This window comes from Hypoxylon trugodes (genome assembly GCF_022578975.1).
Source record: "Hypoxylon trugodes strain CBS 135444 unplaced genomic scaffold F4822scaffold_3, whole genome shotgun sequence".
Taxonomy (NCBI): domain Eukaryota; kingdom Fungi; phylum Ascomycota; class Sordariomycetes; order Xylariales; family Hypoxylaceae; genus Hypoxylon; species Hypoxylon trugodes.
This window is the reverse complement of record NW_026250018.1, coordinates 2,727,535-2,755,472: the sequence shown is the minus strand read 5'-3', so window position 1 is coordinate 2,755,472 and position 27,938 is coordinate 2,727,535. Positions and strand designations below refer to the sequence as shown.

The 27,938-nt window shown below is 48.0% G+C and overlaps 10 protein-coding genes across 10 annotated transcripts; 6 read left to right on the top strand and 4 right to left on the bottom strand.

Annotated features, from left to right (window-relative positions):
• The first annotated feature begins 321 nt into the window (after positions 1-321).
• Positions 322-2,954, top strand: F4822DRAFT_180706 (uncharacterized protein). The gene is made up of 2 exons (XM_051453410.1): positions 322-555; positions 648-2,954. The coding sequence occupies exons 1-2, from the start codon at positions 402-404 to the stop codon at positions 2,609-2,611; spliced, it is 2,118 nt and encodes a 705-aa protein (XP_051317070.1). The 5' UTR covers positions 322-401; the 3' UTR covers positions 2,612-2,954.
• A 50-nt stretch (positions 2,955-3,004) lies between these two features.
• On the bottom strand, positions 3,005-5,882 carry F4822DRAFT_427147 (secretory pathway Sec39; the record flags this gene model as incomplete). Its single annotated transcript, XM_051460685.1, has 3 exons — positions 3,005-4,118; positions 4,169-4,325; positions 4,379-5,882. The coding sequence occupies 3 exons, from the start codon at positions 5,880-5,882 to the stop codon at positions 3,005-3,007; spliced, it is 2,775 nt and encodes a 924-aa protein (XP_051317069.1).
• An 825-nt stretch (positions 5,883-6,707) lies between these two features.
• Positions 6,708-7,603, top strand: F4822DRAFT_396248 (uncharacterized protein). Its single transcript, XM_051457506.1, has 3 exons — positions 6,708-6,829; positions 6,887-7,026; positions 7,105-7,603. The coding sequence occupies exons 1-3, from the start codon at positions 6,802-6,804 to the stop codon at positions 7,246-7,248; spliced, it is 312 nt and encodes a 103-aa protein (XP_051317068.1). The 5' UTR covers positions 6,708-6,801; the 3' UTR covers positions 7,249-7,603.
• Positions 7,604-8,371: 768 nt separating this feature from the next.
• F4822DRAFT_427145 (uncharacterized protein) lies at positions 8,372-9,866 on the top strand (the record flags this gene model as incomplete). The annotated part of the gene is made up of 2 exons (XM_051460684.1): positions 8,372-8,667; positions 8,726-9,866. The coding sequence occupies 2 exons, from the start codon at positions 8,372-8,374 to the stop codon at positions 9,864-9,866; spliced, it is 1,437 nt and encodes a 478-aa protein (XP_051317067.1).
• Positions 9,867-10,175: 309 nt separating this feature from the next.
• On the top strand, positions 10,176-11,766 carry F4822DRAFT_180612 (uncharacterized protein). The gene is made up of 3 exons (XM_051453408.1): positions 10,176-10,483; positions 10,538-10,624; positions 10,724-11,766. Exons 1-3 carry the CDS (start codon positions 10,427-10,429, stop codon positions 11,495-11,497), a joined length of 918 nt encoding a protein of 305 aa, XP_051317066.1. The 5' UTR covers positions 10,176-10,426; the 3' UTR covers positions 11,498-11,766.
• F4822DRAFT_180666 (Adaptor protein complex AP-1 gamma subunit) lies at positions 11,729-15,242 on the bottom strand. The gene is made up of 5 exons (XM_051453409.1): positions 14,812-15,242; positions 14,554-14,677; positions 14,268-14,456; positions 12,113-14,207; positions 11,729-12,047 (listed from the first exon to the last, which is right to left on the bottom strand). The coding sequence occupies exons 1-5, from the start codon at positions 14,819-14,821 to the stop codon at positions 11,961-11,963; spliced, it is 2,505 nt and encodes an 834-aa protein (XP_051317065.1). The 5' UTR covers positions 14,822-15,242; the 3' UTR covers positions 11,729-11,960.
• A 57-nt stretch (positions 15,243-15,299) lies between these two features.
• On the top strand, positions 15,300-16,608 carry F4822DRAFT_396234 (membrane-associated proteins in eicosanoid and glutathione metabolism). The gene is made up of 2 exons (XM_051457505.1): positions 15,300-15,867; positions 16,101-16,608. Exons 1-2 carry the CDS (start codon positions 15,830-15,832, stop codon positions 16,513-16,515), a joined length of 453 nt encoding a protein of 150 aa, XP_051317064.1. The 5' UTR covers positions 15,300-15,829; the 3' UTR covers positions 16,516-16,608.
• Positions 16,609-18,854, bottom strand: F4822DRAFT_396231 (uncharacterized protein). Its single transcript, XM_051457504.1, has one exon. It carries the CDS (start codon positions 18,605-18,607, stop codon positions 16,889-16,891), a length of 1,719 nt encoding a protein of 572 aa, XP_051317063.1. The 5' UTR covers positions 18,608-18,854; the 3' UTR covers positions 16,609-16,888.
• Positions 18,855-20,396: 1,542 nt separating this feature from the next.
• On the top strand, positions 20,397-24,776 carry F4822DRAFT_427140 (uncharacterized protein; the record flags this gene model as incomplete). The annotated part of the gene is made up of 2 exons (XM_051460683.1): positions 20,397-20,817; positions 20,887-24,776. 2 exons carry the CDS (start codon positions 20,397-20,399, stop codon positions 24,774-24,776), a joined length of 4,311 nt encoding a protein of 1,436 aa, XP_051317062.1.
• Positions 24,777-25,326: 550 nt separating this feature from the next.
• On the bottom strand, positions 25,327-27,346 carry F4822DRAFT_427139 (uncharacterized protein; the record flags this gene model as incomplete). Its single annotated transcript, XM_051460682.1, has 2 exons — positions 25,327-26,527; positions 26,583-27,346. 2 exons carry the CDS (start codon positions 27,344-27,346, stop codon positions 25,327-25,329), a joined length of 1,965 nt encoding a protein of 654 aa, XP_051317061.1.
• Between the last annotated feature and the right edge of the window lie 592 nt (positions 27,347-27,938).

Genomic DNA, 27,938 nt, shown 5'->3' with positions numbered 1-27,938 from the left:
AAAACTGGTTCCAAAGCGGGCCTCTTGCTGAAACCAGCAAAGACTGTTCCTGCATTCCTGATTTCCTTTGTTGAAGTTTGGTTGAAAATAAAGTATTTGGCTATTTGTGGAAGCATACTGTTGAATACGGTCTTTGTGAGAAGCCGTGGAGAGGGAAAGGGGATCGACTTCGACGGAAACGTCCAGGGTCAGATAGCATGGCAGCCTACCGAAAAAGGAAACTCTAGAATACAAAGCTAGCTGCCAACTTCAGTTGATAATGGCGGTGGCTCCTTGCAATCTTTCTTTCTAGGGCTAAAGCACCGTTCGCCTTGTGTTTTATCCCGTCAACTACCCCTTTCGATATTTACAGGACTACTCACTCCATCGTATGTTCTACTGCGACTAGTGAGGATATAAACATGTCATCAACAGATACATCAGCGGACGAAGGTGGAGGTGCAGGTTTCTCTAAGGTGGACGAACTACAGAGTCTACGAGAAGATTATGGGCGTCTTCAGACGTACCTAGCGATTTGTCAATATGACCTTGAACAACAACGAACAGAGACACATAGTACGTATTCGGCGACTTAACGATGATTTGAGTCGAGATTTTGAAACGGCCCTTCTTTCTTAGATAGCTCAGTTGCTAATGTGATCAATCAGAATGGTTTCGAGAAGGTTGGGTGTCTAGACGCGCACGGAAGAGACGTGAGAGGGCGGCACTATTGCGACAACGTCAGCGAGCCGCGGAGCGTCGTCGACTGGAGATACTAGGCTTGCCCTTGCCCCCGTCGCCAACAGAGTCCGAGAAGAAACGTCGAGAACTTGATCAGAGCATATCATCCTACCGTCGCCAGATCAGACGAACTTCAGCCCAACTCCTCGTCGCTGCCGCAGCTGGCCACCAGTATCGCGAGACAAATCTAGCAACTAATCAGGGACTGCTCATCCAAGGTATCGACCCAGGCATCCCACGGCAATATCGTGCTTTTGAGACACGTCGTGCATCTAGTCTTAGCTCCACCGAAGCGGCGGCCAGAGCTGTGAAGAAGTGGATTAATGCAAATAAGGCTAATCGCGGCGCTAGGACCGGCGAAAGTGATAGGAGGGTTAGTCTTGATAGTACGGATAGCGATAGCGGAATAGGCAACTTAACCGTTGCAATGCTAGCTGGGGTCGATTCTACGGCCGACGATGGCGACTGGGCGGACCAGCTCATGGCCCCTATCATACAGAAATACACGGGTGGCGCTCCGTTAGCAATGAAGGCGCAAGGATACTCCTCGTCACCATCTAAAAAACCGCCAATACTTTCAGGGGTGCCAGGTCGCCCTGATGCCCCAAACCCGGATCTGTATGACCCATATCGATGGAAACAAATAGATTACACGAGTTCGAACCCTGCCCTTCTGAAGAGTGCCAGAAATAAATACGTAAACACTCCGGATAATACTCCGGTGGGGCTACAGATTTGGTGGGAGCACGATGACACATACCCAACGCTCGATTCGATTTTAAAGGTCGAAGAAGTACCCAATATTTGGGACCCGGACCGTAGGTTCCTACAAGAATTAAAGATGGACAATAAAGAGCGGCCGCAGTTGGTGGCTGGCATTGAGACCACATTAGCGCTCGAGAAGCGGCAGGATCTGGACCCTATGTATAATGAAGTTGTTTACTCACGGGCTCCCGCCCCCCTCCCCAAGAAGCTCAGTGATACAGAAATGAGACGTGGCCCTCTACCAGTACCGCCAGACCTGGAACTATCAGGCCCATACGGCTTTGACGTATCACTCATTGCAGCGCCTCCCAAGAGCTGGCCAGTTAAGAGTTTGGAGCCAAAGAGCGGCTTCCCAGAGCCTGGGGCACCGCCTCTGCCAGCCGCCAAGTACCATTACCCCCTTAAATCGCCTGCTGCCTCGAGCTTTACGTTCTTTGAAGGTAAGGGGGTTGCGGACGTTTTTAAGCCCGGCCCACTTGACGAGCCCGATCAGGTTCGTGGCAGCCAGGAGCTAGTGGACTTCAGCAAGAAGATTGAGCCAAGTCAAACTGAACTGCCTTCTGCTTATGGCCGTGCACCGACCATAGAGGAAGTTAAACTGTACCGCGAGCAGCAGAAGAAGGCCTCAGAAGACGCCGCGGAGTTTCTGCGCGGAGTAGACCGGAGAACCGAAGCTGCAATCAAGCGACGAGACAAAGAGTTCCGAGAGGCCCAGCAACGGACTCCGGAAGAGGAAGTCCAACGGCGGGAAAAACAAGCTCGAAGGCAGGCAAGGGAAATACGAAGACGGGCAAGGCAAGCTAAAAGGAGGGACGAGAAGAGAGCCCGATCGCGGAAGACAAAGGCTCAAAAGCTCGACAAGACAGGGAAATTAGAGAAGGAGGATCAATTTTGGCATTACTACGAAATGGAAGATAAAGATTCTTTCGTACACGTCAGGAAGAGAAACAAGAAAGGTGCTTCGAAGGGTCCTAAATTATCTACAATTCAAGAGGAGTCGTCTGAATATTCCGACCCATCTGCTGGTAAGAAGAAGCCGACAAAAAAGAGACCTGCAACCAAAAAGAAGGATTCTAAAGGGTCTGAGACAAAGTTCCCGGATCCTACGAAACCTTCTTCCAAATAAGAATCATCCCAATCGTCTAGCTCCGATAATGGGGATCCTCCAAAATGACGACTCTAGGTCATCCGAGTCGTCTGAGTCGTCTAAATCGTAGAGTTCAAAGGACCAGAAACGAGTATGTCCTCATTAGATTAGCATTACTTCTATTATGTAAAGTGGAATGGATGGATGAGTATGAATCCATTCCGTGTAATAATTGAGTCTTTCACTACTTTTCTATTTCTTCCCCATGGTATATAATGGCCTTTGGATATATCGTGATGTTTAGGAGCCGAACCAGACGGCCGAATGCGCGCCTCTCAAGTTTTGGTTTAATTTGGGTATCATTACTTATAACTACGCAAATCGGTGGATCGAGCCTCCTATTCGCACACTAGATTATGCAATTCATTCGTTCTAACTCCTCTCACCACTCCTATCAATAGGCTGTGCTCCAATTAGCCACCCAACCCCCGACGCCAAAGTCCCGACTGCGGCCTCTCTTAATTGATCTCTCTTACGCACTCTCTGGTGATTCGATCCATCCCCTCCTTGGCTGCTATTCTCGTCCGACCTTGCATTTTCGCTACGCTGCAAACTAGACAACGCTGTGAGGTTTCGTTGCGCTCTGGTAATACTCGCTCGCGATAGATCGAAGAGCGACATTGGGGCTTCTTCAACGTGTCGAGAAGACTTTGTTGTTGTGGCCCTTATAACACCGGCTGGCACAGTACTGCTAAATGCACCTGGCATGACTTGTAGGTCGCCCTGGTCATCCCAAGCTGACTCCTGCTCTTCTTCCGCTTTCACAGCAGCATTCAACTCCTCCTCACATTTACGGAAGACGTTCAGGATCTCTTGAAGTGTTGCGGTCGGCGCAATACGAAGTGCCGTTGCCAAGCACTCTATTCGTTGCTCGAGGTGTCGGATATCGAGATTTCCACTAGCGGTTCCGATGTGCGTAGGTTTTACGGTGCGTGCTGTACGACGGTACTTACCCGCTTGTAACGCAGCTTTCCACGAGTAGTCATCCGTCACGAGAGCTATGTTAGATCTCGAGAAGATGCCATTTGGCACAACCCCATCCTCTTTTGTTGCCGGGGGTGCATCAGTATCCGAAGCGAGGCGGTTGACAACATAAGAATATGCCGTCTCGAAATCATCCTCTGTGAGGGCAGCATCTACACTCATAGCCGTGATTCGCTTTTCAACTATAGATCTTTGCCATGCTTGATCTACCACTGATTGCGATCCATCAACCTTGGGACGGGTCAGCAGGCCGGCATCCACCATATTGGACCCAATTTCGAGAAAATCCTGTATTTGAGTGTAGCTCTTGGGATTCTGCTCTAACACTTTCTCAACGATGGAAATGGGATCGTTGTGGACCCGTAGCACTACTGGCGTGAACGGCTCTCCTTTTTTGAGGATAAGACGGTATTCACTGAGCGCATGTGTGGCCTTCAAGAGCGCTTCGATTCTTATAGATGCCGGGTGCGCCTCCCCTAAGGTCTTGGGAAATGCGTGTATTCTGTCATTGTTAAGAAGAGAAACTTCATGTCATGATTAAGGCGGGCTTACATATCATCGCATCTGAGAAGACCGCCGCGTCCGCGATGAGGGTTGGAGGCGTTATCATAGGCATTCATTGCCGACGATATAATAGTATCCCTTAGAACATTACTGTCTAAAGGCTTTTCAGGTGCGTCCTCATATATGGATCTTGCCAGAGAATAACCTAACAATATTAGTATGGCGTAATCCGATGGGTCGTTGTGCCATAGGCCTTACGGGTATTGCTTAAAAATGCTTTGAGACATTCAACTTCAAGGAATTCCTTTTCGAGTTGACCGAAAACCCCTTGAATTCGAACGTCGGGAGAATCGCTAGCCTCTTCCGCACCCCAATCTCGAAGCCATAAGAGTTCGTTTCTTGCCCTGATCCAGTATTTATCATCGCTTTTAGGTCCATTACCACCGAGCGAATGGATAAATTTCGTGACCTCGACCTTCTGCTCTCGTTCATCTTGTAGAAAGGCTAACTCTCCAGCTCTTCTAATCGTGCATGGGACCCCTGCTTTTGCTAGAATAAAAGCGCTGAGAGTCAAAGTGTGCAAAAGCTGCGTAGAGGTCTCGTTTGGAGCAGTGAGTATATTCGACTCGGCGAGTAGGTTATTGCGCATATAGGTGGCGTTCTTGGCGCAGAGAATATCCTCTCCATTTGGATCAGTGAATGGTGGGAGCAGGGATGAAGCAACTTGTAACGTCGGGCAGGGATCTTGGTCTAGCAGTGCCATAATTTTTGTAATAATGCTATTGATGCCCGTTAAAGCTTCGATTGATGCCTCTGGGACTAGATATGCCGAGGCCAGCGCAGCTCGAGCATACCTCTGTTCCAGATACTCTTGCTCGTGGTCTTGTAGCCATATAGAAGAGTAACCACCCAAGTCGACGTCCCCTGGGCCATCCCATTGGCCAATAGCTTTTACGGCAACTCTCCACGATTTTGAAGCTTGCGTTGTAATCCACTCGAGGACCCGTTCCCACCCAGGGCAGGTGGTAGTCAGGAACTGACCAGCGTCCAAAGACTGTCCATTTTCATCGCCACGAACCCACCTTGCGTCATTATATAGCCATGGCCCTATTAGTCCACGAAGATCTCTTCCGACATGTGGCAGGTCCTCTTGACGAATGCCAGTTTGTGATAGTAGTAAATCTACGGCGGCTCGATCGTTCATACGGTCGAATGAAGACAGGGTTTGAGCGATAGGGTGATGTGGGTAGTATTCGTGATTTCGCCGAAGGAGAGGGAGAAGAACAGAAACCATCCATGTTCGAATGGAGGGCGCATGGTCGAGGAACGGTACAATTAAGTCGGGTAGTTGGGTCAGCAGGCCGGCTTCTTCGTCAACGCGGTGCGCACGACGGATCAAAAAAAGAGTCACAGTATCTTGTAGTTTGGGTTTGGGGGTGTCATCCCAAGCAAGGGGAAGCAATCGTAGCTTGCGAACTTTCTTAGCAGCCTCGTCATCGGTAATGTCGTGTACTGAAGACCAATCAACCTCTCGCGGATCGATATCTGTTTCCAAGCTTCCCGATACGACTCGTTGTATGAGGGAAACGTATTGACTTGGAGGTAGGGTTTCAGGTAGACATGTAAGGAGTATTCGTAGTAGCAAGTCCTGCCTTAGGACCTTGGTGTAGTGAGCCGCAAGCGCTGCCAAGCCATCAATGTTTGATCTGGCAGCGAAGTGGGCAGCGAGTAGTACAATGCGCGACGCTGAGGGGGTCGACATTATTCTTGCAGCGATATAGACATGGTCTCCTTTTGATGCTAATCTGAAAAGCCTGAATAATTAGATAGGAATAGATATTAACTGTAAGTATATGCTTAATTATCGAGGTACTCGTAGGTCAATAACGAAAGAATAAACAGTTTAGAGGGATGCAATTCTTAGAGGCTCATGAATATTCAAACGTGTTATCCTAGACGCTAAGGAATTGTATCTAAAGTTTAAAGACAAAGCATACATACATATAGTGGGCGGAGGTATGTACTGTATGGGTACTTGAGTACGTACCTGCATACCTATGTACCTAGGTATATATACCTAGGTAGGTACCTAATATTTACAGCGCTGTAAGTAACATTTGAAAGCTTACCATATAGGGCAATCACCTATAATAAATGACGTACTTGCACCTGTTAGGTATGTAATGTTCACTATATCTTCGTTACCTAGGTATGTATATAGCCAGACGCCAGTTTTGCCACTGAAATTGCCTGAAAATTCTAACGTAGATATAACATTTCTACGCAGCTAGTTACTTTCATTCATAGGTACCTAGTAAATGTCGTGTTTATAATTACCCGTCACATCAACGCAGTTTTGTATAAAACCCTGTATATATTTGTATCATTGAGTTCTTAAATACCTACCCCAAAAGAGCTACAGCACAGACCACCACATGCACCTATTTCTGCGCTAAACGCTTGACAGTTTTTAGTTAGCTTCTCAGGTAATCGGTGTCTCATGATTCGCTACACAATGCTTAGCTAATCAGTCCTAGATACAAGTCCCAGGATCATTGTTCGGAACGAATTGAGCCATACTAAATATTACAATTCATACATATCAGCAACTGCAATTGAATGCTCATTTCTATCCCCCTTGCCACCAATTGACATCCACATCCACCGTGTAACTCGACGTCATGGCATCTGGTTATGGTCTTCATGGAGGTCCGTATCCCATGGACGTTCAATTGTTTCGAATTACTAATCCAATTTGTCAAATAGGACCGTCGCGGTGTTTTCCATTCTGGCAGGATGTTCTGGCTTGTTATGTAGTCAACACGTCCGGCGAGGACGATTCGGGGAAGAAGAAGTGTGCACCCGTACTAGAGGATTACTACGAGTGCTTACATCACAAGAAAGAGGTCAGGTTCCGAATTAGACTCTTACACAGTTCACCATTACCCTAGCCGATTGACTGACGGACATTCACAATCAAATAGGCCGCAAGAGTCAGAGCGTTACAAGCTGCGTATCGAAAGGCCGAGGCATCGTCAGCGAGGGAGAATGCGCCGAGCGCTGGTCAAATAAGAAATCTAGGCTTGATAGACAAGGAGGAGGATACCAAACAAGTACTCGGCGGATGAATATGATTATCTTTAATCGAAAGTCAACCCAGCCTTGTGTGTATATGGTACTGAGTGTATGAATAAAATCATCGACACAACAAATCGAAACCCATTAGGGCCGATGAATAATAGGATGGTATTGGAGCTTTCCTAAATCCCCCAAGCCTACCAGCCACCAGCCCGTCGATTATATATCGATTTAAATTGAGCAAGGACACGGAAGTGACTTACACAATACAATCGTCCTCACCCAGGGAGAATCAATAATCGCTATTCATACATGGATACTCTTCAATACTTCAGAGGCTAGTGCAGTAACCATACCCATGTACTTTACCTAGGTAGGTAGGAATCTAATGCATACATGTATACCAATATGGTAATATTGGCGTTGAATGGTTTTGAAAAAAGTACTTTGGTTTTGATAAATTACATACATGTGTAGGTATCTATATATATTTCGTGGGTAGACACATGCTAAATAGGTGGGTATATGCGTACATAGGCATGTACGTCGTGAAGGGAAGTTACTACTAGCAATTACCTGGGTGTTGTCAATTCAGGTGCGCCCGACGACTCGAAGTTTGTTATCATTGTCACTTCCTTTCTTCATCTTCATCTTCGTCTTCATCTTCCCTCCTTGTCTCTATTATTCTCAATCCCCTCCAAGGTATCTCCTCTTCTTCTCTTCTACTCCGACTTGAAAACGGAATCTCTCCTACTAAACTCACCCGCGCCGTTTCCACCCATATTTACACCAAGATGCCTTCCTTCCGAGGCATCGATATATCCATCCTAACCAGCTCAGATACTAGAAAACTGCCCGAGTATCCTCACGCGGATGGATCGTCTGTTCGCCTCGTCAGGGCTAGCACTGGCCTTAGCGACCTACGGAATCAAGGCCAAACTAGCCCCCATCATTCTACTTCTTCTAGCTTCTCTGACGCCGACCCGACTCGCAATAGGAAATTCCATCCACGTGTATCCGTCTACATACCTTCAAGCCCTGGTTGGTCTTCACTTTCTAACTCCATACACCTTTGACCAGATAGTCGACCCTAACCCTCATATAGGCGCCCAATTTCGGATTAGGTACCTTGTCAATCAATCCCCTTCACCTTCCAGGTTCATCCTCTTTAAAATGTTCATAAACGGCCATCATAATGTGTCCTGGGGCATCGATGTTAATCGATCTTCGGTTGGGAACGTAACAAGGAGCCTTTATGAGCCCGGCGACGAATTCAGAGACGAAAATGGCGATACGCCTATCGGTATAGAAGCGCGTTATTTCCACTTCATGCACATTTCTGAAAATGAATCTGGTGCTGAGGATGGTGGCTTAATCGAGGTCCAAGTATTCCGCTGTCAAGGACGAAGGCGCGTTGCTGCTATACTAGACTCCTATCCACCCCGTCACCAAGAACGCTATGGAATTGCGTAAGCAGTTCTTCATACCCTTTTCTATACACCTTCACTAGCTAATCCCCATTTATAGCTCCTCTAGCGGCGGCTTAGTAGAAAATCCACAAGATGCCACTTTCTATGAATATCATCTGGAGGACCCTCGGGATTCACCTTATGCGACTTTCCGTTTTTATTATAGGTCCGTGGAATACCTCGAATTACTAAATCTCATTCCTCAGGATGGTACTAGAATCCGGCCGATAATTACAAATTTAAGTAAAACACCAACTCCCGATTTCCAGGGATGTCCCGTCTCAGCGATCTCGTCTCTTGACACAGGTATTTTTGATAATAACATCGAAGACACTTGCGTGGCTATCTCGGAACCATCCGAATTCCCTAAGCTGGAAGAATGCCGCTTGGAAAGTCCGTTCCCACTATTGTCGGATCATCCGGTCGGTATTACTCAAGACTTCAAGCCGGCCCGGAGAACTGGAACCATGGCCGATATACTACAAAGACCATTGCCTGAACTCCCCAAGGAACCTTCCAAGCAAGCGTCAAAGGAATCACTTCGGTCGGCTTGCCCCTCTTTAACCCCGTCTCTAAAACGATACGTTAAGAGCGAAGAATTTGAGAACGAGGATATACGACTCAGTATGGCCCAGCCGATTCTTATACCATCCGAATCAATGCAAGCATTAGAATTGAGCGATACGGATATCCATGACCAAGAGGACAGCTCATCATCAGACTATGCAGTTTCGCCAATCTCCACAGATGCGTCTCATTCTCCAGTGCTACCGTCTCCAGAAGACTACGATCCTACTACCGGTAGTGTGCTTGAACGTCATCTCGACCAACTCGACTCCCCTCCCATTGCCCAGTCATCGCCCAAGGCCAAGGCAAGACTCCTTGCTTCTTCTAAATCCGCGAGGATGCCGACTGAGGGCGGGTACTCTTCTCAAGCCAGCAATCTAAGAGTCACCGAATCAGAGTGGCTTAGGCGGAGCCCATCGCCTCTGAGGCGCAAAGGCAGACTGATAAAGCGTTTATGGAGCCCGAGGCCAGAGAAATATCCAGGCCACACTTCAATGGTAGAATTTCCTATACATCAAGGTAGTACAAGGAGCTGTCAAACGTCGGAAAAGAATGAGCCTCGAGAAGTCCGGGAAGGTGTTAGAAACAGTGCAGGGCAAATTGAGGTAGCTCCGGTAGGGAACTGGATATAGATAGAGATAGTGAGGCACTGGGCTTGAAATGTACCGCCAACCCTAATGGCTTGTCTAGGTGCTTACCTGGGTGCATAGGCGTACAAAAATCGGCTCTATTACGCATACATATGAGTTATCATATCAATAATTATTTATTACGATATTAAGCAGTATCTGTCGCGGACTTAACCACTTACATAGTATGCCTACCTACATGTAGATACCTAAGTACCTAAGCATGTAAAATGTACCTAGGTACCTACATATGTAGCAGTGCAGCCCCGCCAGAGCTACCATGCCGTCGGTCTTGGGAGATACATCCACCTACATATGTAATTATAGTCCGCACATACATATGTACATACTGTATACCTACTAGGTACCTACATATGCAGGTACTTATGTATATATTACTACGCAAAACACATACGAAACTACCTACATATGTCACATATAGGTAGTTTCGTATACTTAGGGGAATTACTCAAAACATCTCACAAACCCAAGGTCAGGGCTACTTAATCCATTGCATCCAGTCGTTAACCCGCTTTGCTTGTGTGGTAGTACACGAAATAAATATGGCTACACCAAAACCTGACCACTTAGAGAGGACGGCTGCGGAGCCACGGGATAAGGTATGTTGGGTCAATGCAAGAGTTCTCGAATGGACTGCTAATTAATACGACGAGTCTCTTAACATCGTCACTCTAGCTGACGTCGCTGAGATCAATGACCAAATCAGACTATTCCGTCTTGAACTCTCTGCCCCTCTTCGGGTGTGTTCTCATTTCCTCTCCCTATGTGAAGCTAGACATGTCGAATATTCACACCTGGGAAGGTGAGTCGCCGATATACTCATTAACTATTGAACGCAGTTCTCGCCAGGCCAATGGTTGGACGTCTTCGTACCGGGCGTTTCAAAAGCGGGCGGCTATACCATTACCTCGCCGCCTTCGAAGGCGCGCCCGTCCTCGTCTCAGGATGGCTCACCAGGTTACTTGGAACTAGCAGTCCAGAAATCCGATGACCCTCCCGCCGCGTGGTTGTGGCAGGATCCTAGTTCTATCACCTATGCTGAGCTGCAGGTCCGTGTTGGCGGCAGCTTCGTGTGGCCACCTCCCGGCATTAACGTATGGTCGCTGCGCCGCGCCGTTTTTGTCGCCGGCGGCGTCGGCATCAATCCGCTCATGAGTATGCTTAGTACCCTTGCCGAGAGGGGCGCGGATGCCATCGCTCCTAGGTTTGAGGTCCAGGTTTTGTACTCGTTGAAAGATGACTTGTCGGGAGACCAGAGAAAGGCTAGCCGCATGCTATTCCTCGATAGACTGGCTCCAATCTTCACATCTGGAGAGTTGAAAGGCCGATTGCACTTATTCTTGACGGGTGGTAGTAGCGAAGGGGAATACGAGGGTGTTATAGCTTGTGGGGGCAACGATGGAGTAGGAGAAAGCAATGTTCCGTTCCGCAAACGAAGGATCACAGTAGAGGACATCACTGCTGCTGTCGGCGGTGCCTCGGAAAGGAGATTCACTGTGATTTATGTTTGCGGAGTCCCCACCATGACGGACGAATTTGTTGAGAATCTCACAGATTCACGGCGTGGGCTAGGGATGGAGCCTCACCGGGTGCTGTGTGAGAGGTGGTGGTAGCTTGATTCAGTCCCACGGGGTGCGGATTCTATATCATAAGATAAAAGTATCACTCTCTACCCGTCCACCCAAAAGAGCTACTAAATACATTCGATGATGTGCTCATTGCCTCTATGTTGTGTATTTATTCGGCCGTGTTAATGTGTATGGGCAGAGCTTGTTTCTTGGAACTTCACCGCATTGGTATTGAATGTAGGGATTTTGGATCGAAATCACTCTGGTTCTAAATGTTCGATGATTACCATCTACTTAACTACCTAGGTAGCTGTGTAGTTATAATATACCTAGGTACTTATAGAGGATGCACTGTACTATGACGACCCATATGGAATCGATGCTACGGGTATCAGTGTCGTATTTTCTAATACACGGGTGCGCTGTACAAATGGTCTACATTCTCTTAGAAATGAATATACGTGCAATGCGAGTATAAACAAGTCGCCTTTTATTGATCCTTCTATTTTTAAGATGGTTCTGTCCACTTCACCTGATCCATAACTTGCCCGGCTGACGGGTGGGAATAACCAATTCTCAACATTAAACGGAGAGGCTAGATGACGGCATGTTAGCATAGAAAAAATAATATAGATTAGGAGTTTTGTGCGAACTACTCACTCCCTTGCTTCCCGTTATCCTCATCACTTGGGTAGCTTCGGTCCCGGGCGCGATATCGGAGCTAGAAATGCTCATTAACTGTAGCTTCTGTGATTTCGGTACGGCTGCTTGCAATCCTACGTTGGAAAGGTTGGAGCCGGATGAGTTCCGGAAACGACTTAAAACTTGTACGGCTCCTTCGGCGTTACGCTGTAGCTGAAGTGTGACATTGAGGCCATTGGCATCATAACAAGGAATACCGCTCGGCGGTGACGGCGTTGCTGCGGTTTGTTGATGCGGAGGAGATCCGAGAGATGAGAGAACGTCAAGGCTGGAGCTGGTGGGGGCGGGATTTGAAGCTGGAGGACCCTGAGAGAAAAGATCCATGATCGATGCTGCGCCACCCTGCTGTAGAGGCGGAGATGTAGCTGCTTGGGATGAGGTTGTGTCGCCACCGAGGATGTCGGCAAGTAGATCAGTGTTACTTTGGGATCCATTTGTAGGGGATGTTATCGGTGTCGTTGTAGTGTCTCCCATCAGATCGAGTAGGTCTTGGTCCGTAGTAGGTTTTGCAACGAGTTTCGACTTGCGATTAGCACCCTTCTTAGGTTTCTTGGTTGCTTCACCAAGCACTCTGGACTCCTCCTTAATCTGTGGCGGTGGCATTTTCTCAAGTACACCGCGGCGTATTTCGTCGTATGAAAATAAATTACCGTACTCGACAGCTCGCTGCTGAACCTCGACATCTAAACTGGTTTGGTGTATTTGTAAAAGGCGTTGGATACGTTCCACTTGGGATCCATCTGATAAACGCGTACTCAATTTGACAAGAGCTGTGACGATATATTCCGTAGATACTTGGGTGCCGTAGCTGCTGTTGAGGATGCTCGTAAATAAGTCAATGATCTCATGCTCTTTGACCTCTTGGACTAGTTCCTCCTCTTCATATTGCCCGCCCCTGAGCAGTGAATCACTGTATTCGCCAATACACCACGCGCCTGCTTGGGTTAAGCTCTCTTGGGTGATATCCTTTTTCAGATTTGCATACAGCTTTTGGACGGCGTATGTCTGGAGCTCTGGCGTCGTTGCTACAAGACGGACAAAAGAGGCCATGATGGGCTCTTTGACGTAGTTTCCAGCTAGTGTAAGTACTCGTAACATCGTATCGATGTGCCACCGCTTGTTAGGGGAATATCGGTCGGCCGCGATCCCTATTTGACTTGTCATGCTGGGTTTGAATTCATTGTCGGCAACTTCGAGGAAGGCAAGTAATTCTCGAATGAGTACTCGTACATTACTCTCGTTAATGAGGGTGAAGCTGAGGTCTAGAGCACGTCTCCTGATGCTGATATCCGGGTCTCGCAGGCATTCTAGGATAGTGTTCCGATGTCGTTGGACAGCATTTGGCTCGATGGCGACGACTTTGATCAGCGTATTAAGAGCAACATATCGAATGTTGTTGTCACGGTTCGACAGAAACTTGCCGAGGATGTTCACACCAAGAACTCGAAGACCAGAGTCGGCCTCTATATCAAGGATGGTTCGGACTGCTTCGTAAAGGATAGAATTGCCTACGTTCTTAGAGGAATCGGTATTGGTAGCAACTTGAGCGAGAATATCATTGATTTGTTCGGTGCCTTCCGCATCACCGCGAACTAGGACTCGAAGTAGCCGGAGAATCTTAACTTGTAGGAAAGGGTCTGTTATGCCAGTGACATCGTGTTCGGGGGCGTAACCGGAGGTGGCCAGACCCTTAAGAGTTCTCACTAATACCGGTACGAACTGCTTGAACTTGTCAATAATTCCTTCGTCACTGCCCTCTTCCTCTTCCGCTTCACACATGCTCGTTACTAGTGTCAGCCCGCAAAGAAGTACGCCGTGGTTCCTATCCGAGAGAAGCTGGGCGGCCTTCTCGACGAAATGTTCCTGCAAATCCGGAACCTTTCGGCATATTCGCATGGCGCATAGGGCGGCCTTTCTCCGAATGTAAGGGTTGGCAGTCGAGACCAAGGTTTCGATTTCGGGGAAGAGGTCCCGGGACATCTCGATCGAAGCAATGTTACCTAGGGTGCAAAGGGCGAGGCCCACGACATATTGATTGGAATGACCTAGATCACTGCAAAGGGAAAGCGGTGGTTAGCTTTGGCATAAAAGAGTCCTTAGAGGATCAGCGTACTTCTTTAACGAGTTGGTTACTAATGTGAGTACTTCTTGATTCTCGTCTAGCAGAAGGCTTGTAGCTAGGTGACCAAGTCTTTTGTCGGCGAAACGCGGGGATGCAAGTAGTTTGATGCATTCTATCTGACCAAAATGTGTTCTCTCTCCAAGGGTAAATAGGTATAGAAGCTTGGCTACATTGTTGCGTCTGTCAATCGTTAGTTCAAGGCCGGGATGGTAGAGCCTGTAGACTCGCGAGTACTGTTGGTATCTAAAAAGGTATGAGAGTGTGGTAGTGTGCGCACCTGACGTTGTGATCTCCGCTCTCTTCACGGAAACTGGCCCGAATGGCAGCGCTCTCCTTTTGGATGACAGCTCGTTCGTCGGCGATAGTTTTTGCTGCACGCACATTGCGAATAAACTGCTTCACTGTAGATAGATATTGTCAACTAACCGACAACGACGTCGATAATTTATAAAAGAGGTATAATCTTGAGGGAGACGTCCCCTTCATTACTTTTTTTTTTCTTCTTCTTTTTTCCTTTTCTATTGGGGTCACTTACGGGAACTCATGATGAAACTTCACGGGCCCTTCCAGGGCCTATTGGAGTAGAATAGCCAGCTTTAGTAAAAGAAGGGAAGATGTAGAATATACGTATACTCGTTTCCGTAGTAGTTCCTCCGAAGAAACCTCTCCTGCAATATCGTATTCACTGCGGACCTTCTCCTTGCCAATGCTGTAGCGTGGAGGTGTATGTGTTGTATGCATGTGGCTTCAGATTACCAAAGACCGTTTCGGTAGCCGTGTGCTTCATGTTAACAGAGGGATCAGATACCTGGGTACTTTTAGTTGATCCACCTATTAGAACCAAGACATGGATCTGTAGACTTATTGAAAGTGGGATACCTGCGGAGATAGTTTTATCCGATATAATATAAGATCATAAGGGTTCATTACGTAATTCAATGATTACCTAATGCTTTTCTTTTGAACTATGTTTTTTAATTTTTATTTTTACTCTTCCGCAATTTCACCCCGGCGACTTTCTCACGATATTTGTAGCAGCGGTATAAAACGTCTCTCCGAAAATGTCGGCATTCGGTACGATGGTCTTGCCGTTCATCCAATAACTGACTTGACTATCAAGCAGAGACGCCACGAACCCCCAATAGATGTCCCGAATCATGACTTTCACATATTTTTGAAGAAGCTAGTTGAGGTACCTTACGTTGAGCATATGCCTAGAATACGTAGAGCCTGCATAGCCCGTTGTAGGCACGTAGACAGGCTGTTAAATAACTTTATTTCTAGGATCATTATTAATCGTTCATCGTAGATGCAAACTTAAACTACGTATGTATGATTTACCTCGTATATTATATGCATTTGGTCCCTCTAGTCCATAAATAAGGGGTTGGTATCTGTTCATCCTTTATGCTACCTATGTAGGTATATATACATTAGAAACCCGCTCACAGACTGCGAGTCATTACGAAACTCGAAACTCGAAAACTCATCCCACGAAACGATTAAATATTTACTACTTTCTTTTCCTTTTTGACATCCCTAAAGTATTCATCATGGCGTCTTATGCACTACAAGTTCCAACAGAATACGGGTGAGTTAACTACCTACCTATTTATTTAATGTTATTTCTATATTAAATTAGTGTCTCTTCGTCTTGCCGCATCTAAACCCATCACACCATTTTCCACCCATCCAATTGGTACCCCTATGCCGTTCTCTGCGGCGTATGCGACTAACCTACTTATACCTCAACAACTACCTACTTCAGAATTTATCCTTTTTTATTTTATTTCGGATATGCACTAACGTCGCATCGTACTCTAGCTATGTCCTTACCGTCGCTGCTTCGTCGCTGTTCCTCAACGCCGTTCATGTTACCCTAACTGTTAAAGCGCGCCAGGCCAGCGGCTTAAAATATCCAACCCCCTACGCCAGCCAGGAACAGCAGGAGAAGGACCCCAAGGCCTACGCTTTCAACTGTGCGCAGCGAGCGCACGCCAACTACACCGAAAACCTAACACCTTTCCTGGGTGCCCTTCTCATCTCTGGCCTCTACTTTCCAACTGCCAGTGCTGCTCTCGGCGCCGCTTGGGTTCTCGGACGTTTGTGGTATGCGATCGGCTACACCTCGAGCGGGCCGGCGGGAAGGGGTAAAGGTTTCGCATTGAGCATTCTGCCCGCGTACGCTTTGAATGTTATGGCTGTGATTGCTGGTGTCAAGATTATCCCGGCTGCTTAAGATTCCCACTCAGAAGACAAGGTGGGGTGGGTAGTGGAAAATCTAGAGATAGATGTAAACCAGCAAACTCAATATATTTATATATTTGTATATGTAAACGCGACATGTTCACTATGATTAATCTTTACATAATGTTGTCACACCATCTCTTTCGTGTATCTTGTAACCCGGCCAACTATGGGTTAATTCGTCACGACTGCGGATAGCGTCCTGCGAGCGCCTTTTGAATAGCACGTGCAATGCCTCCCTGGGAGCGAGATCGTAAGAAGAAAACAGAATATTAAAGACCAAGGAAAAATAATGTGATGTCACGCCGAATACAATGCTAAATAGATGTAAAATAGATTTCCTAAATATAAATAAACTAAATTTCTTATATGCAGTCGATGCATTTCCTTCGACGGCGTCGTCGAAGTTCCACGACGCCGTCTTCCTCAGGGGTTAGATCGGTCTGTTTAGTGTCAACTTTAATAGGGGCAGAATGATCCCATGATTCGTGGCCGTTATTGCCAAGTAGATAATCCCCGAAATACTTCATTGCTTGGTATAATTCTTCACCTGTCGGGATAATATATTCCCTTGGGAGCAAGAAGCCGTAGCTCCCCGTGTCTCGAAGCTTGATCTGGTAGCTATATCGAGCCCCAAACTCGTGGAATATATAGTCAATGGCTGAACCCCCGCCGGCTTCGACTCGAACCCTTCCCTTGTCTCGGACGCGGCCTTCTTGCATATTACTCGCTACAGCACCCTCGCAAGCTGTCGCTGTAGTGTAAACTTCGCCATTAGACAGCCTCATATGCTTAGCTAGATTCATGGCCACCTCTTTTAGATTTTCAATATTAGGCGGATGGTCGATGCACGAGTATGCATATGGGTATAAGATTTGCTGAGAATACGAATGGAGATCTAAATAAGCAACGAAGTTAACGCCATTCTGCGTCTCGTTCCGGGCCCAATCCGCAAGTTGAGCAGCTTCAATCGCTTGGAACGCTTGGTCACCACCGTAACTTTCCGAACATGGCTCGGTCTGGTGGTCCGTTGCGTCCCATTGATAGCCAAAGGCGTGGTCCAAGTCAAATCCGGGGCAATACTGCATCTTCGTGCGTTGCCTGTTTTTGCGCCATAACCGGTCAACTTCCCAGCTATATTTGTACCCGTCCGGATTTAGGACGGGAATGAAAACAATGTCAAGGTGTTCAAGTATCTTGACTATCATCGGGTCCTCGTCGATAGTCCTGATAAAGGACCAAGCAACATAATTTACTGTGCTCGTAGATATCCACTCTCTTGCATGAATTCCTCCAGTGATAAGAATGGTATTCTTGGGACCTCCTGGGCCTCTTTTGGATGTATCGCTTGTTGGTATGCCTATCTTCAACGCTGCGATGTCACGCCCCTCGTACGATTTTCCAATGCTGATCATCCGAACCAACCCACGACCCCTAAACATAGAGTCCAGCAGCTTCATCCACGTGTAAATGACAGAAAGCGGCTGGTAGTCGTGAAAAAATATATCGTCAACACCCCGCTTCTCAGGTGAGGGTATGTCATTCGCGGGGGTGATTCCTCGGTCGTTCGAATGCGACTGGATAATGGAGCGGGCGGGGCCATTCGAGGGATAAGTAGCAGCGACCGCACGAGCTAGATCGGGAATCAGGATGAAGTGGTTGTCCTGTAGCGAAGAAGGGAGTATGCCCATCAACGGTCGAATGCGACGAGCTTCGAGGCGGATGTCAGTATAATTATCGGCGAAATCCCAGACGTCAAGTAACATCTGGTCGATAGCCTTCCTCAATGCTGCTTCATGCGCTTCTGTTGATACGTTGAATCGTATCACAACCTCATCTTCATATCTTCGTAAACCCTTGAGGAGGTTTGGGTGGGCGTCGAGCCATTGATTTGGGTTGTCTCTAGACCCTTTAGAGGCCCATGCGAAGGGAAGGTCGAGTAGACGGTGGAAATAAGAACGTCCATTGTGGGATGAAGAAGAAGAGAGACGAGGGAGACTTATCGCATAGGAAGGAACGGAGAGAGTGAGGAGGAAGAGGAAGACTAAGAGCAACGATTGGCGAGGAAGAGAGGTGGAGTTCATCGTGACAAACTACCAGTAATGGGATGGGAGGGATTGAATTGGTGCGTGACGTCGTGGGACATGGAGAAATACTACCTAGGTATGTAGGCAATTAACAATCGTACCTGGCTTGAAAATTGCCGGCATTGAAATTTCTCGACGAGCAAGCCTGCTACTTGTGTACATAACATTTAGGTGTATATCTATGTTAACTCGGCTGAAAACATTGATTATATGCATGTGCGTGACAGGCAGCTCGGCTTTGTTCTTATTTTTCTTAGTGCAAGTTTAGGCAGACTCTTTTCCATCTAACGGTTTAGTCCTTGCATGTAGGCAAGTACGACGTATGCCGTACGTACCCAGCTAGGATATGTACCTATATAAGCCTGCCAACCTGCCAACTTACATGTAGATAGTGGACATTATGTACCGTACCTCTAGGGCTACATATGTACTTCAATGCGAAGAAGTGGGGGAGGGGATACCTTCCATAGCAAAGCAAATTCTGGAACAACTTCAATATTGTAGACATCCAATGTTGTACCTCTCTTGTGTACACGTATGCGTTAATGATGTAAGGTCTGCACTTACATTAAACATTAAAATATGCCTACGTATGTACATGTACGTACATACATATATGTATGGGTGTACAAACTGGAGTTCTTATTACCTAGGTACATAAGGACTTGAAATCTTTAAAATCGAATACACCTTGTGTAAATAGGGCAAGGAAAGGGAAGATAAGAAAATGACGGACACATGTCGATGAAAAACGCATGTCAATGTGTATGTCAATATCAACATTGAGTGCTATAGAAATAAGGGGATAGGTACGCTGATCTGTCTATCCAATTTGTCGGGTCTTGTTCTCTTTTAATCTCCACGAGGGCTAGCTATCTCCACCCAAAATCCATAGAACACCTAGGCGCCTACCTGGTTACATTTCCAAGGTTGCTATTCGTACATCCATGGATGCGAAGAACGATAGTATGTACCTGTGTATGTAGACAAGAATTACCCAGGCATGTACCTATTTAACCTACGTACGTACATAACTAGCTGTCCCGACCTCGCCATTTTAGGTAGAGACTTGGGGGTTCTCGGCGGGGGAGGGAAGCAGTAGCCAGGTACATACAGAAATGGAGGAAGAAGACCCCAAGAACCCCAAGGGGTCATGTTTTTTTTTTTTTTTTTTCTTTCTTTCTTTCTAATTTGTTTCTACGACCTACAGGTTCTACCCAGGTACCTAGGCACAGAAATGGTAGGAACCAATTTATTACGCTAGCAAGTACCGGTTAGCACAAAAACCCATACAACCTCGACGGGATCCTACCTATCTACACCTTACACACATACACACATACATACGTACATATTAATTATTTGAAGTAAATGAATTGAATGATTGACTGGCTGACTGAATATCAAGCCCGACTCGGTCCAATCCGCCACTACCCATATAGCATTGTACTTACCTAGGTAGTTTCGTCGGTTGCTGACTTCGTTTCGTCCGCCAGTTGCCAGTTGCCAGTTGAACAAAACGTGCAGACGTCCCGGGTCTGACAGCTCCCGTCACTGTAACCCGTCCAAGAAACTTCTCTGCCCCCTTTAGAGAAACCTCAACACCATCCATCCATCTATTCTATCATCGCCTCCGCCTTCCTCTATCGATCCCAAGACAATGGGTTTTCGCCATTGCGATTCTTGACGTGATGACCATCGGCTTTTGCCGCCATATGCACTGCTCCAAGCCGGACGTGCGGCCACTCTCGCTTTCCACGCGGACCTTACGCCACCATCTACCAAAATGCCCTTCCTACGCCGTCGTGGCGTCATGGCCAGCGACACGGATATGAGACGACACACGATCCTAGTCGACTCAGCGCCTGTTCCCCCGAAGCAGCTTCCGCGCAAAATCCAGTCAGAAGCCCTACTAAGCCCCGACCCTGCCGGAATTAACGGAGAAGGAACCACGAATGGAGCCCCGGGTGGGAATGGTGAGGGTAGCAAATCTTCGGTTGATACGGTCGCGTCTACTTCAGCCTCCATGTTTCCAAGTAGAAAGAGCGAAGATCCGTACAACCGCCCTGAATCACCCCCGATCCAGGATGAATCGCCCAAACATCGCAGATTCAGTATGCTTAGATTTCGCAACGCCTCCGATTCTCAATTGTCAGCTCGACTCAAACAACAGCAACAAGCTGAAAAGCTGCCACCTATGCCACAACGTATGTGAAAATCCCATTCATCTTTGGAGCCGTTGCCTTGGGTTTATTTGCTTACTCTATTCCATCTAGCTCCCGCCATCATTACCACTGCGCCTACCATGGACATGGATATGCAGCCCAAGAAGCAATCTCGGATGAAAATTCCTATACGAATGCGCCGGTCAAGCGACCTCCCCAGGGGTGACCAGGAGCAACTACCCAAATTTATACCCCCAATCACGAAGAAGGATAAGAGGAAGACGATGAACGAACGAACCATATCCTCAACGAGTAAACAGACGGTGACGTTCGAGGAACCTCCCATACCTGAGACCTCCGCTGTAACGCACACCGACATCGATGACCAGAGTGCTGCACTGACACCACCCATGAACCGTCTATCTGAGTCGTCTAGATCAGAAAGTAGCTTGAATGAGCAAGCGGTAGCATCTACGCAACCGACCGGGCTAAACCCATCAGCCTTCTTCCGCCTCCGTCGCAAACAAAAGCAACCTGAACCTCTCTTCCCTCTAGGACATCTCCCTCAGAAGTCCAAAACGCCTGCGTTGTCCGGTACCGCTTCCTCTGTGTCACGTACTTCGACCTCCTCCCGCCCTTCCAACGCCACCGGCGATATATCTCGCCCGTCTACGGGGCACGATGGATCGACACCCTTAGCTTCTCCTTCCCATACCGGAGGTTACCCTGGGAGACCTTCCGGATCCCCAGCCACGGCTTTATTCAGGCCCACCTCTCGTAACTCCGGGCAGTCCTCTCCAACTAGAGTACATCTGAGCCTTAGAGGGCGATCCTCTACGATGAGCTCTCTCGGGGAGAGCTTTGTAGAGGATCGCCAACATTCAGGAACTACGCGAACTTCATCTTCCACCGGTCGCAAGAGCTTTGGCGATCTCCTGGGGCTTGGCCGTATGCGGCAGAACACCGATGGACTACGGCACGGGACGCTGACGCCGGCAACGCCAGGCTCCAATACTTCAAAGAACAACTCGCTACAGCTAAATAGGGAGCCGGTTATATTGCCGGAACGCCGTGAAGATGATACCCCCGCGAAATATCTGGCGCGCATAGAGGAAGTGCTCAGCCGCGGTGTCATTGCAAGCGCTTTGTCCAAAGGAAACGACTCATTCTCAGCAGCCGTATTGCGAAGTTACATGCGGACTTTCAGTTTCTTCGAGGAGCCCATGGACATGGCCATTCGAAAACTCTTGATGGAAGCTGAACTTCCCAAGGAGACTCAGCAGATCGATCGTTGCCTGCAGGCTTTCGCGAACCGTTATCACGAATGCAATCCTGGAATTTACTCAACACCAGACCAGGCGTATTTCATAGCCTTTTCCCTCCTTATACTTCATACAGATGTGTTCAACAAGAACAACAAGTACAAGATGCAAAAGGCTGATTATCTCAAAAACACTCATGGCGAAGGCATTTTTGACGACGTACTGGAATGCTTCTACGACAATATCAGCTACACGCCGTTTATTCACGTAGAGGATGACCTAGCCATGAACGGTGACCGAACCGGTAGTTTTAGGTCCAAGAAGAAATCGATGTTTCCGAACAGTACGACCGAGACGTTACGAAGGTCAAAGGATCCAATAGACCCATATACGTTGATCTTGGACGGTCGTTTAGATACACTGCGACCACCTTTGAAGGACCAGATTCCACTCGAGGAGCACTACAGTTATTTAGGTACAGCTAGAAATCTTAACTTGAAGGAGCTACAAAAGACGTTTTTCAAGACTGGGGTACTACAAATCGTATCAGCGCGGTCCCGTCCGGACGCTTTCATGACGGAGAAGACGGCAAATAACCCACAGGAAGCCCATCCCGGCATTGTGGATATCAAGGTCACTAAAGTCGGGCTGCTATGGCGAAAGGATGCCAAGAAGAAAAAAACCCGTTCCCCGTGGCAAGAATGGGGTGCAATATTGACGGGTGCTCAGCTGTATTTCTTCCGCAACACGGCGTGGGTCAAGAATTTAATGCATCAGTACGAGACACATGTGAAGTTGGGACATGATGGGATCCCACTTATTTTCAATCCGCCTCTCGAGCAGTTCAAGCCCGACGCATTGATGTCCACCCATGGTGCTGTCGCTCTATGGGACAACAGCTACAAGAAACACAAGAATTCCTTCGTTTATGTCAGACATGGCGGGTTGGAGGAAGTGCTACTCGCCCAGAACGAAGAGGACCGAAATGATTGGCTCGCCAAGTTGAACTATGCAGCTGCGTTCAGGACATCTGGAGTGCGAATGCGAGGAGTTATTGGTAGCAATTACGAAGGACAAAGCCGTCGTGCCATTAGAAGGTTGGACAGCACCGATGCAACGCAGCTCATCCAGACACCTAGTGGGGAAGTCAGCGTCAATCGAGCTGGCATTGACCACGAGATGGCTCGAGACATCCTCATCGCTCGCCGCGAGATAATACGCCAGAAAATCGAAGAAGCCGACGAAAAGCTCCAGCACGCACAAAAGCTCCTTGAGACACAGCTAAGAAATGCCAGGCACCTACTCATATTAGCACCGATTCAGGATAAAACACGAGATCAGGTTCGAGGAGGCGCCGCCAAGATTATTGCCCAGTTGAAATGGTCTCGAACCGAAATCTGGAGACTGAAGTGTCATCGCGACATTCTTGCCCTGGACCTTGAGGAAGAAAAGGAAGTCAATGGTAATTTCGAAGAGGATAAAACCGAGGCTAGTTCGTCTATTGAGAAGCAGTTACTCCTTGAGAACGACTCGCGAGACAGTTCTCAGAAAACCGAGCAGCAAAGTCCACGAGCTCCAGCTCCACTTACATTAGTCCAGCCCCCAGAACCGGCAAAGGTAATGGATGGGGATTCGCCAGGGGCAGAGGAATTCCAGACTCCCCCCACAACTGCTACTGCTCCGTCATTCCATGACAGCCAGGCTCTACGAGACCTTCCTGCCGCTGGCTCCGATCATCTTGGCCCCAGGAAAACATCGGTGTCAAGCGCCGCATCCTCATTGAAATTAGCTACAACATCCACTCCACCTCGGAAGGCGTCGAGTCCCGCGGCCGGGCAGGACAAGGACGCTATCGACGAACAATCCGAAGATGATGAAGGCGAACGGCAAGTCCTCGAACAGGCCGGCCTCCTTGAGACAGAATCGGTTCGCACGTCAGGTCATAAGCGTAGCTCCTCCGGCAAGACTCACGACGATAGTTCCGATCGACCCAAACGCACAAGCATCCCAGGACCAGATAAGGATGGGCTCGATCGGAGCAAAATGCGTCGTAGCCTCCAACGTACACTCAGGGATGGCGCGGGTCATTTGTCACACCACCGTAGCAGAAAGGGTAAAGATTCCGCATCGAGTGGTGGCATATCGGACGAAACTGTCCGAGAGAATGAGACCCTCACTCGTGGCACCGGCAGCTTTACCGTGCATGGTAAGAAGGCCTCTGTCGTCAATTTTGGTAGCGAATTGCAGAATATGTCGACCGACGAACGCATTAGGCAACGCAAACAATCCTACCAGGGCTCATCAGATGACCATGGCTTTGGTTCTCCCGGTAGCATTGACGATTTCCATTCAATTCTCGGTGATCCCCCAGAGCGGATGGACCGGCGCGGGTCAGGGGCCAGCGCCAGCACGGCAACAGCTCGATCCTTTCGCGAGCTACACCGGAAGTACTCTTCATCGAGGGCCCACCGTCTCGCTACGGCAGGAGGTCTAACAGTTCCATCCGACGAAGACAGTGATGCAGCTGTCAGTTTTTCAGACGGCCGAAGGTCGCCTTTACCGCCCTTGGATGACGAAGACGAAAACCAAGGGGCCAACCCGTCAGTGCAGGCCCGGTTCTACACACCAGAGCCCCCTAGTTCCCCAATTCAACAGAAAACATCAGAAACAGGGGAGGGAAGCGAGGAGGAGACGGTAGAACGTCTTCCCAGTCCCGTTATTCAGGCAGTCGGCGCATAGTGTACGCAGCCGATTGCAAGTCAGCAAGGATATTGTGGCGATTGTTTCGGTTTTGACGAAAAGGTTTTGACCACCTTTGTGTAGGAGTTCTTAGAAGACGGCTCGGCAGGCAAACTGGAAAGGTACTTGATTTGCAAACACTTGAAAAGATATCACATTATCATAATCTGTACTGATAGAAAAGGACATGGACCAGTTCCCGAAGAGGAAGAAAAACCTTGGAACAGCCTGCTGCTTTTAGGTACTTGATGAGGATGATTCAAGAAGGTTCTCAAGCGTCACGGCAATGCTGTATATACATGGATTTTCAGTAGCATTCATTCACATCTGGATCCAATTTCAATCCGGCCTATTATATTTCACGTGCCACTGCAACGCGACATCAAATACCGCCTTAAAGATGGTGCTTTGATCTCATAAACCAGGCAGCATGTACTTAAGTGGCGCGAGTAAGGTATAGTTTAATCAGTGTAAATTGAGGCGTACATGCCTAACTGTCTAAGATCTCTTTTCTTCGGGGAAAGTTGGTCCTTTTCAACTGCCTCCTTTTTTATTTCTTACCCTTCTTTTTCTTTTTACCTCCTTGGACGCCCGACGCCTTCTCCACCTTAACAGCACCAGCACCACCTACGAGCTCCAGCGTCTCTTCTTCTCTGACAACGCCGCCTTGCGTAATCTCTTGGGCACGTTTCCTACCTTTCTTTCCCTTAGGCCTGTACGTACTACGATCCCGAAGAGGAAGCCATCGCTCTGGATCAGGTTGTTTGCCTTCTTCGTAATCCTTAGGTAGTCGCTTCTTCCGGCGCCGCTTCGCCAGTTTTTCTGGTTCTCTATCCGCTGGTCTCTTTTTACTCGAGGGGATGGTGGAGGTTGGGGTCGAAGCTACACCAGCATCGAGCAGTTCCTTGGCATCAATCCTAGCAGTGAGTCTCTCTACTGCGGCGAGGTTTTGTAAATAGGGCTCAATCTTGGCATAATCATTATTTGCGAAAGAGGCCACGAGTCCTGCGACAGCAGTGGGATCCTTTTCGGACTTAGCCACCAAGGTCTCAAACGTTTTCCCCGCCAATGTGATATCCTGGGGGTCAGATGACCTAAGAAGTTCCACACCAGCTTCCCGTAGGAGCGACGGCGCAAATCCTTTCGACCTAGAACGCCAGTACGTGGAAGCCTTTGCTAGTTCGGCACGGATGGAATTCTGTCGTCCTTGGAGTCGATATAGCGCCACCGCTACGGCGACAAGGCCGGGCGCAAATCGTACGTCTTCGTGGCTGGGGGTTGTCGTTACTTCGAGACGCTTTAGGGAGGCATTTAGAAGGCTCAGTGCTGGTCCTGGATTATTCTCCAGCATGTAGAGCTGAATACTAGTTAATAGAAGCCCAACATCAGTGGGTCGTTTTTCAAGAAGAGATAGAGTTTTCTTTAGAGCATCTGGACCAATTCCCAGGTGAGTGTGGGCCGCGGCGTTGATGACCCCAAGGCCGGCGATCTCTGTAGAAGCTGTGGGTGATGGACTCTGTAGAATCAATTTCGAGGTAGAGGACTGGAGACCGTCGAACTTTTGCGCTTTCAGGTTTAAGCTATATTTATTGCGTCTCAATGTAGACGCCTGGTACTCAAAAAGTTTGTCGCGGTCAGACAATTTTGTGGCCGACTGAAGGAGACGCTGAGTAAGAAAAGGATTTTTCTCCGCTGCGTTGAGTACAGCCTCGTTGTTCTGTGCAACCGCCCTAGTGGGTGCCTCAGGAATCCTGATGACTATCAGAATATAATCGCCAAGCGAAGGTAGCGGGTTCGTTCACTCACTCAGAAACGGGGATAGATTTATGCAGGGCTACAGCCTCCACTTCCTTGCCTCGTCTTGCTAGGACATAGGCATTTTGGACCATGATAGGAAGAAGCTCGGCCTTCTTTTCATCAGCAGATAGGTCCTCGCTAGCTTCACACAGATCTTGTGCACGCTTAAGGAAAATAGATGCGCGATCTAGGTCATCTCTAGCGATACATGTACACGCCGCGTTATAGGCGGTCTCGAAAGCTTCGAGATGGTCACGCGACGGTAGCCTCTCCTGTTCTTGTAATAGATGCCCAAGGCCGTTCCACTCGAGCTGGGCATTCGTAGCCAAAAGGTTAATCTTTAAGTCGTTCTCTTCACCAGCTAGGCCCCCTGGTTCCTGGGAAAGATGGCGATAAGTGTCGGCGGCATCCGGGAATTTTTCGGCGCGATAGGCAATCTGAGCAGCAAGATGGCGAAAGGCACGAGAGGACTTGGAAGCCGCTGGGGCCGCCTCGAGCGATTTTTTCGCCTTTTCAAGTTGACCGGACTTGTATAGAGCGTAGGACTTCTCAAACAGACATTCTTTTTCTAAAGCATCCCCACCCTCAACTATAACCCGAAGGGCGTCATCGAACCGATCTAGCTTTAAAAGGGCGACGACGCGTGTGCGCTGGGGGGTAATATCCCCTTTTGAAGTCTTGATAGCGGCATTTGCAGCTTTCAGAATTTCGTCATGGTCTTGGATAGTCGAGGCCCTAAGAAGTGATGTGAGAGTCGCCGCGGGACTCGCCATAACCGTAAGTGAGGAAGATCGGGCGCTGGAGGAGGGGAAGAGGAAACAGAAGAAGAGGAACTTCCCGAGAAGTCCTTGCTGGGGAAAAGGAGAAAAGGGGCAAGGAGAAAAAAAATAACGATGCGTATGTCACGCCTGAGAGTTACTATAAGTTTGTAACCATCAACACGTACATGCCAGCGATTTGACCTAGAAATAGGTGCCCGTAGATAATAATCAATTGATGTGAGTTGTTGCAAATAAGAATACGAAGATGGTGTTGGTGGGTGGGGTTGCCCAGGTACAATGGTACATTACATAAAGCCCACCAAAGGCAAAATTAAGTTATCGCTTTATCTTATCGTCCTATATATATGTACCTATGTAGGTATGTGCATACCTAGGTAAATTCATACCAGAAAACTTACTTACCAATTCAAGCACCAACGCGGAAACCCTGAAATATACTAATCGTCCTTAATAAGTCTTCAATGATCTATTACAAACCCAATTTAAATCTATAGACAAAAAACTACTCCCTATTTCCTGAGCCTATAGCCACACGTATACCTACGGCTTAAAGAGGTGTAGCTCCATCAAACTGGCGCCATCT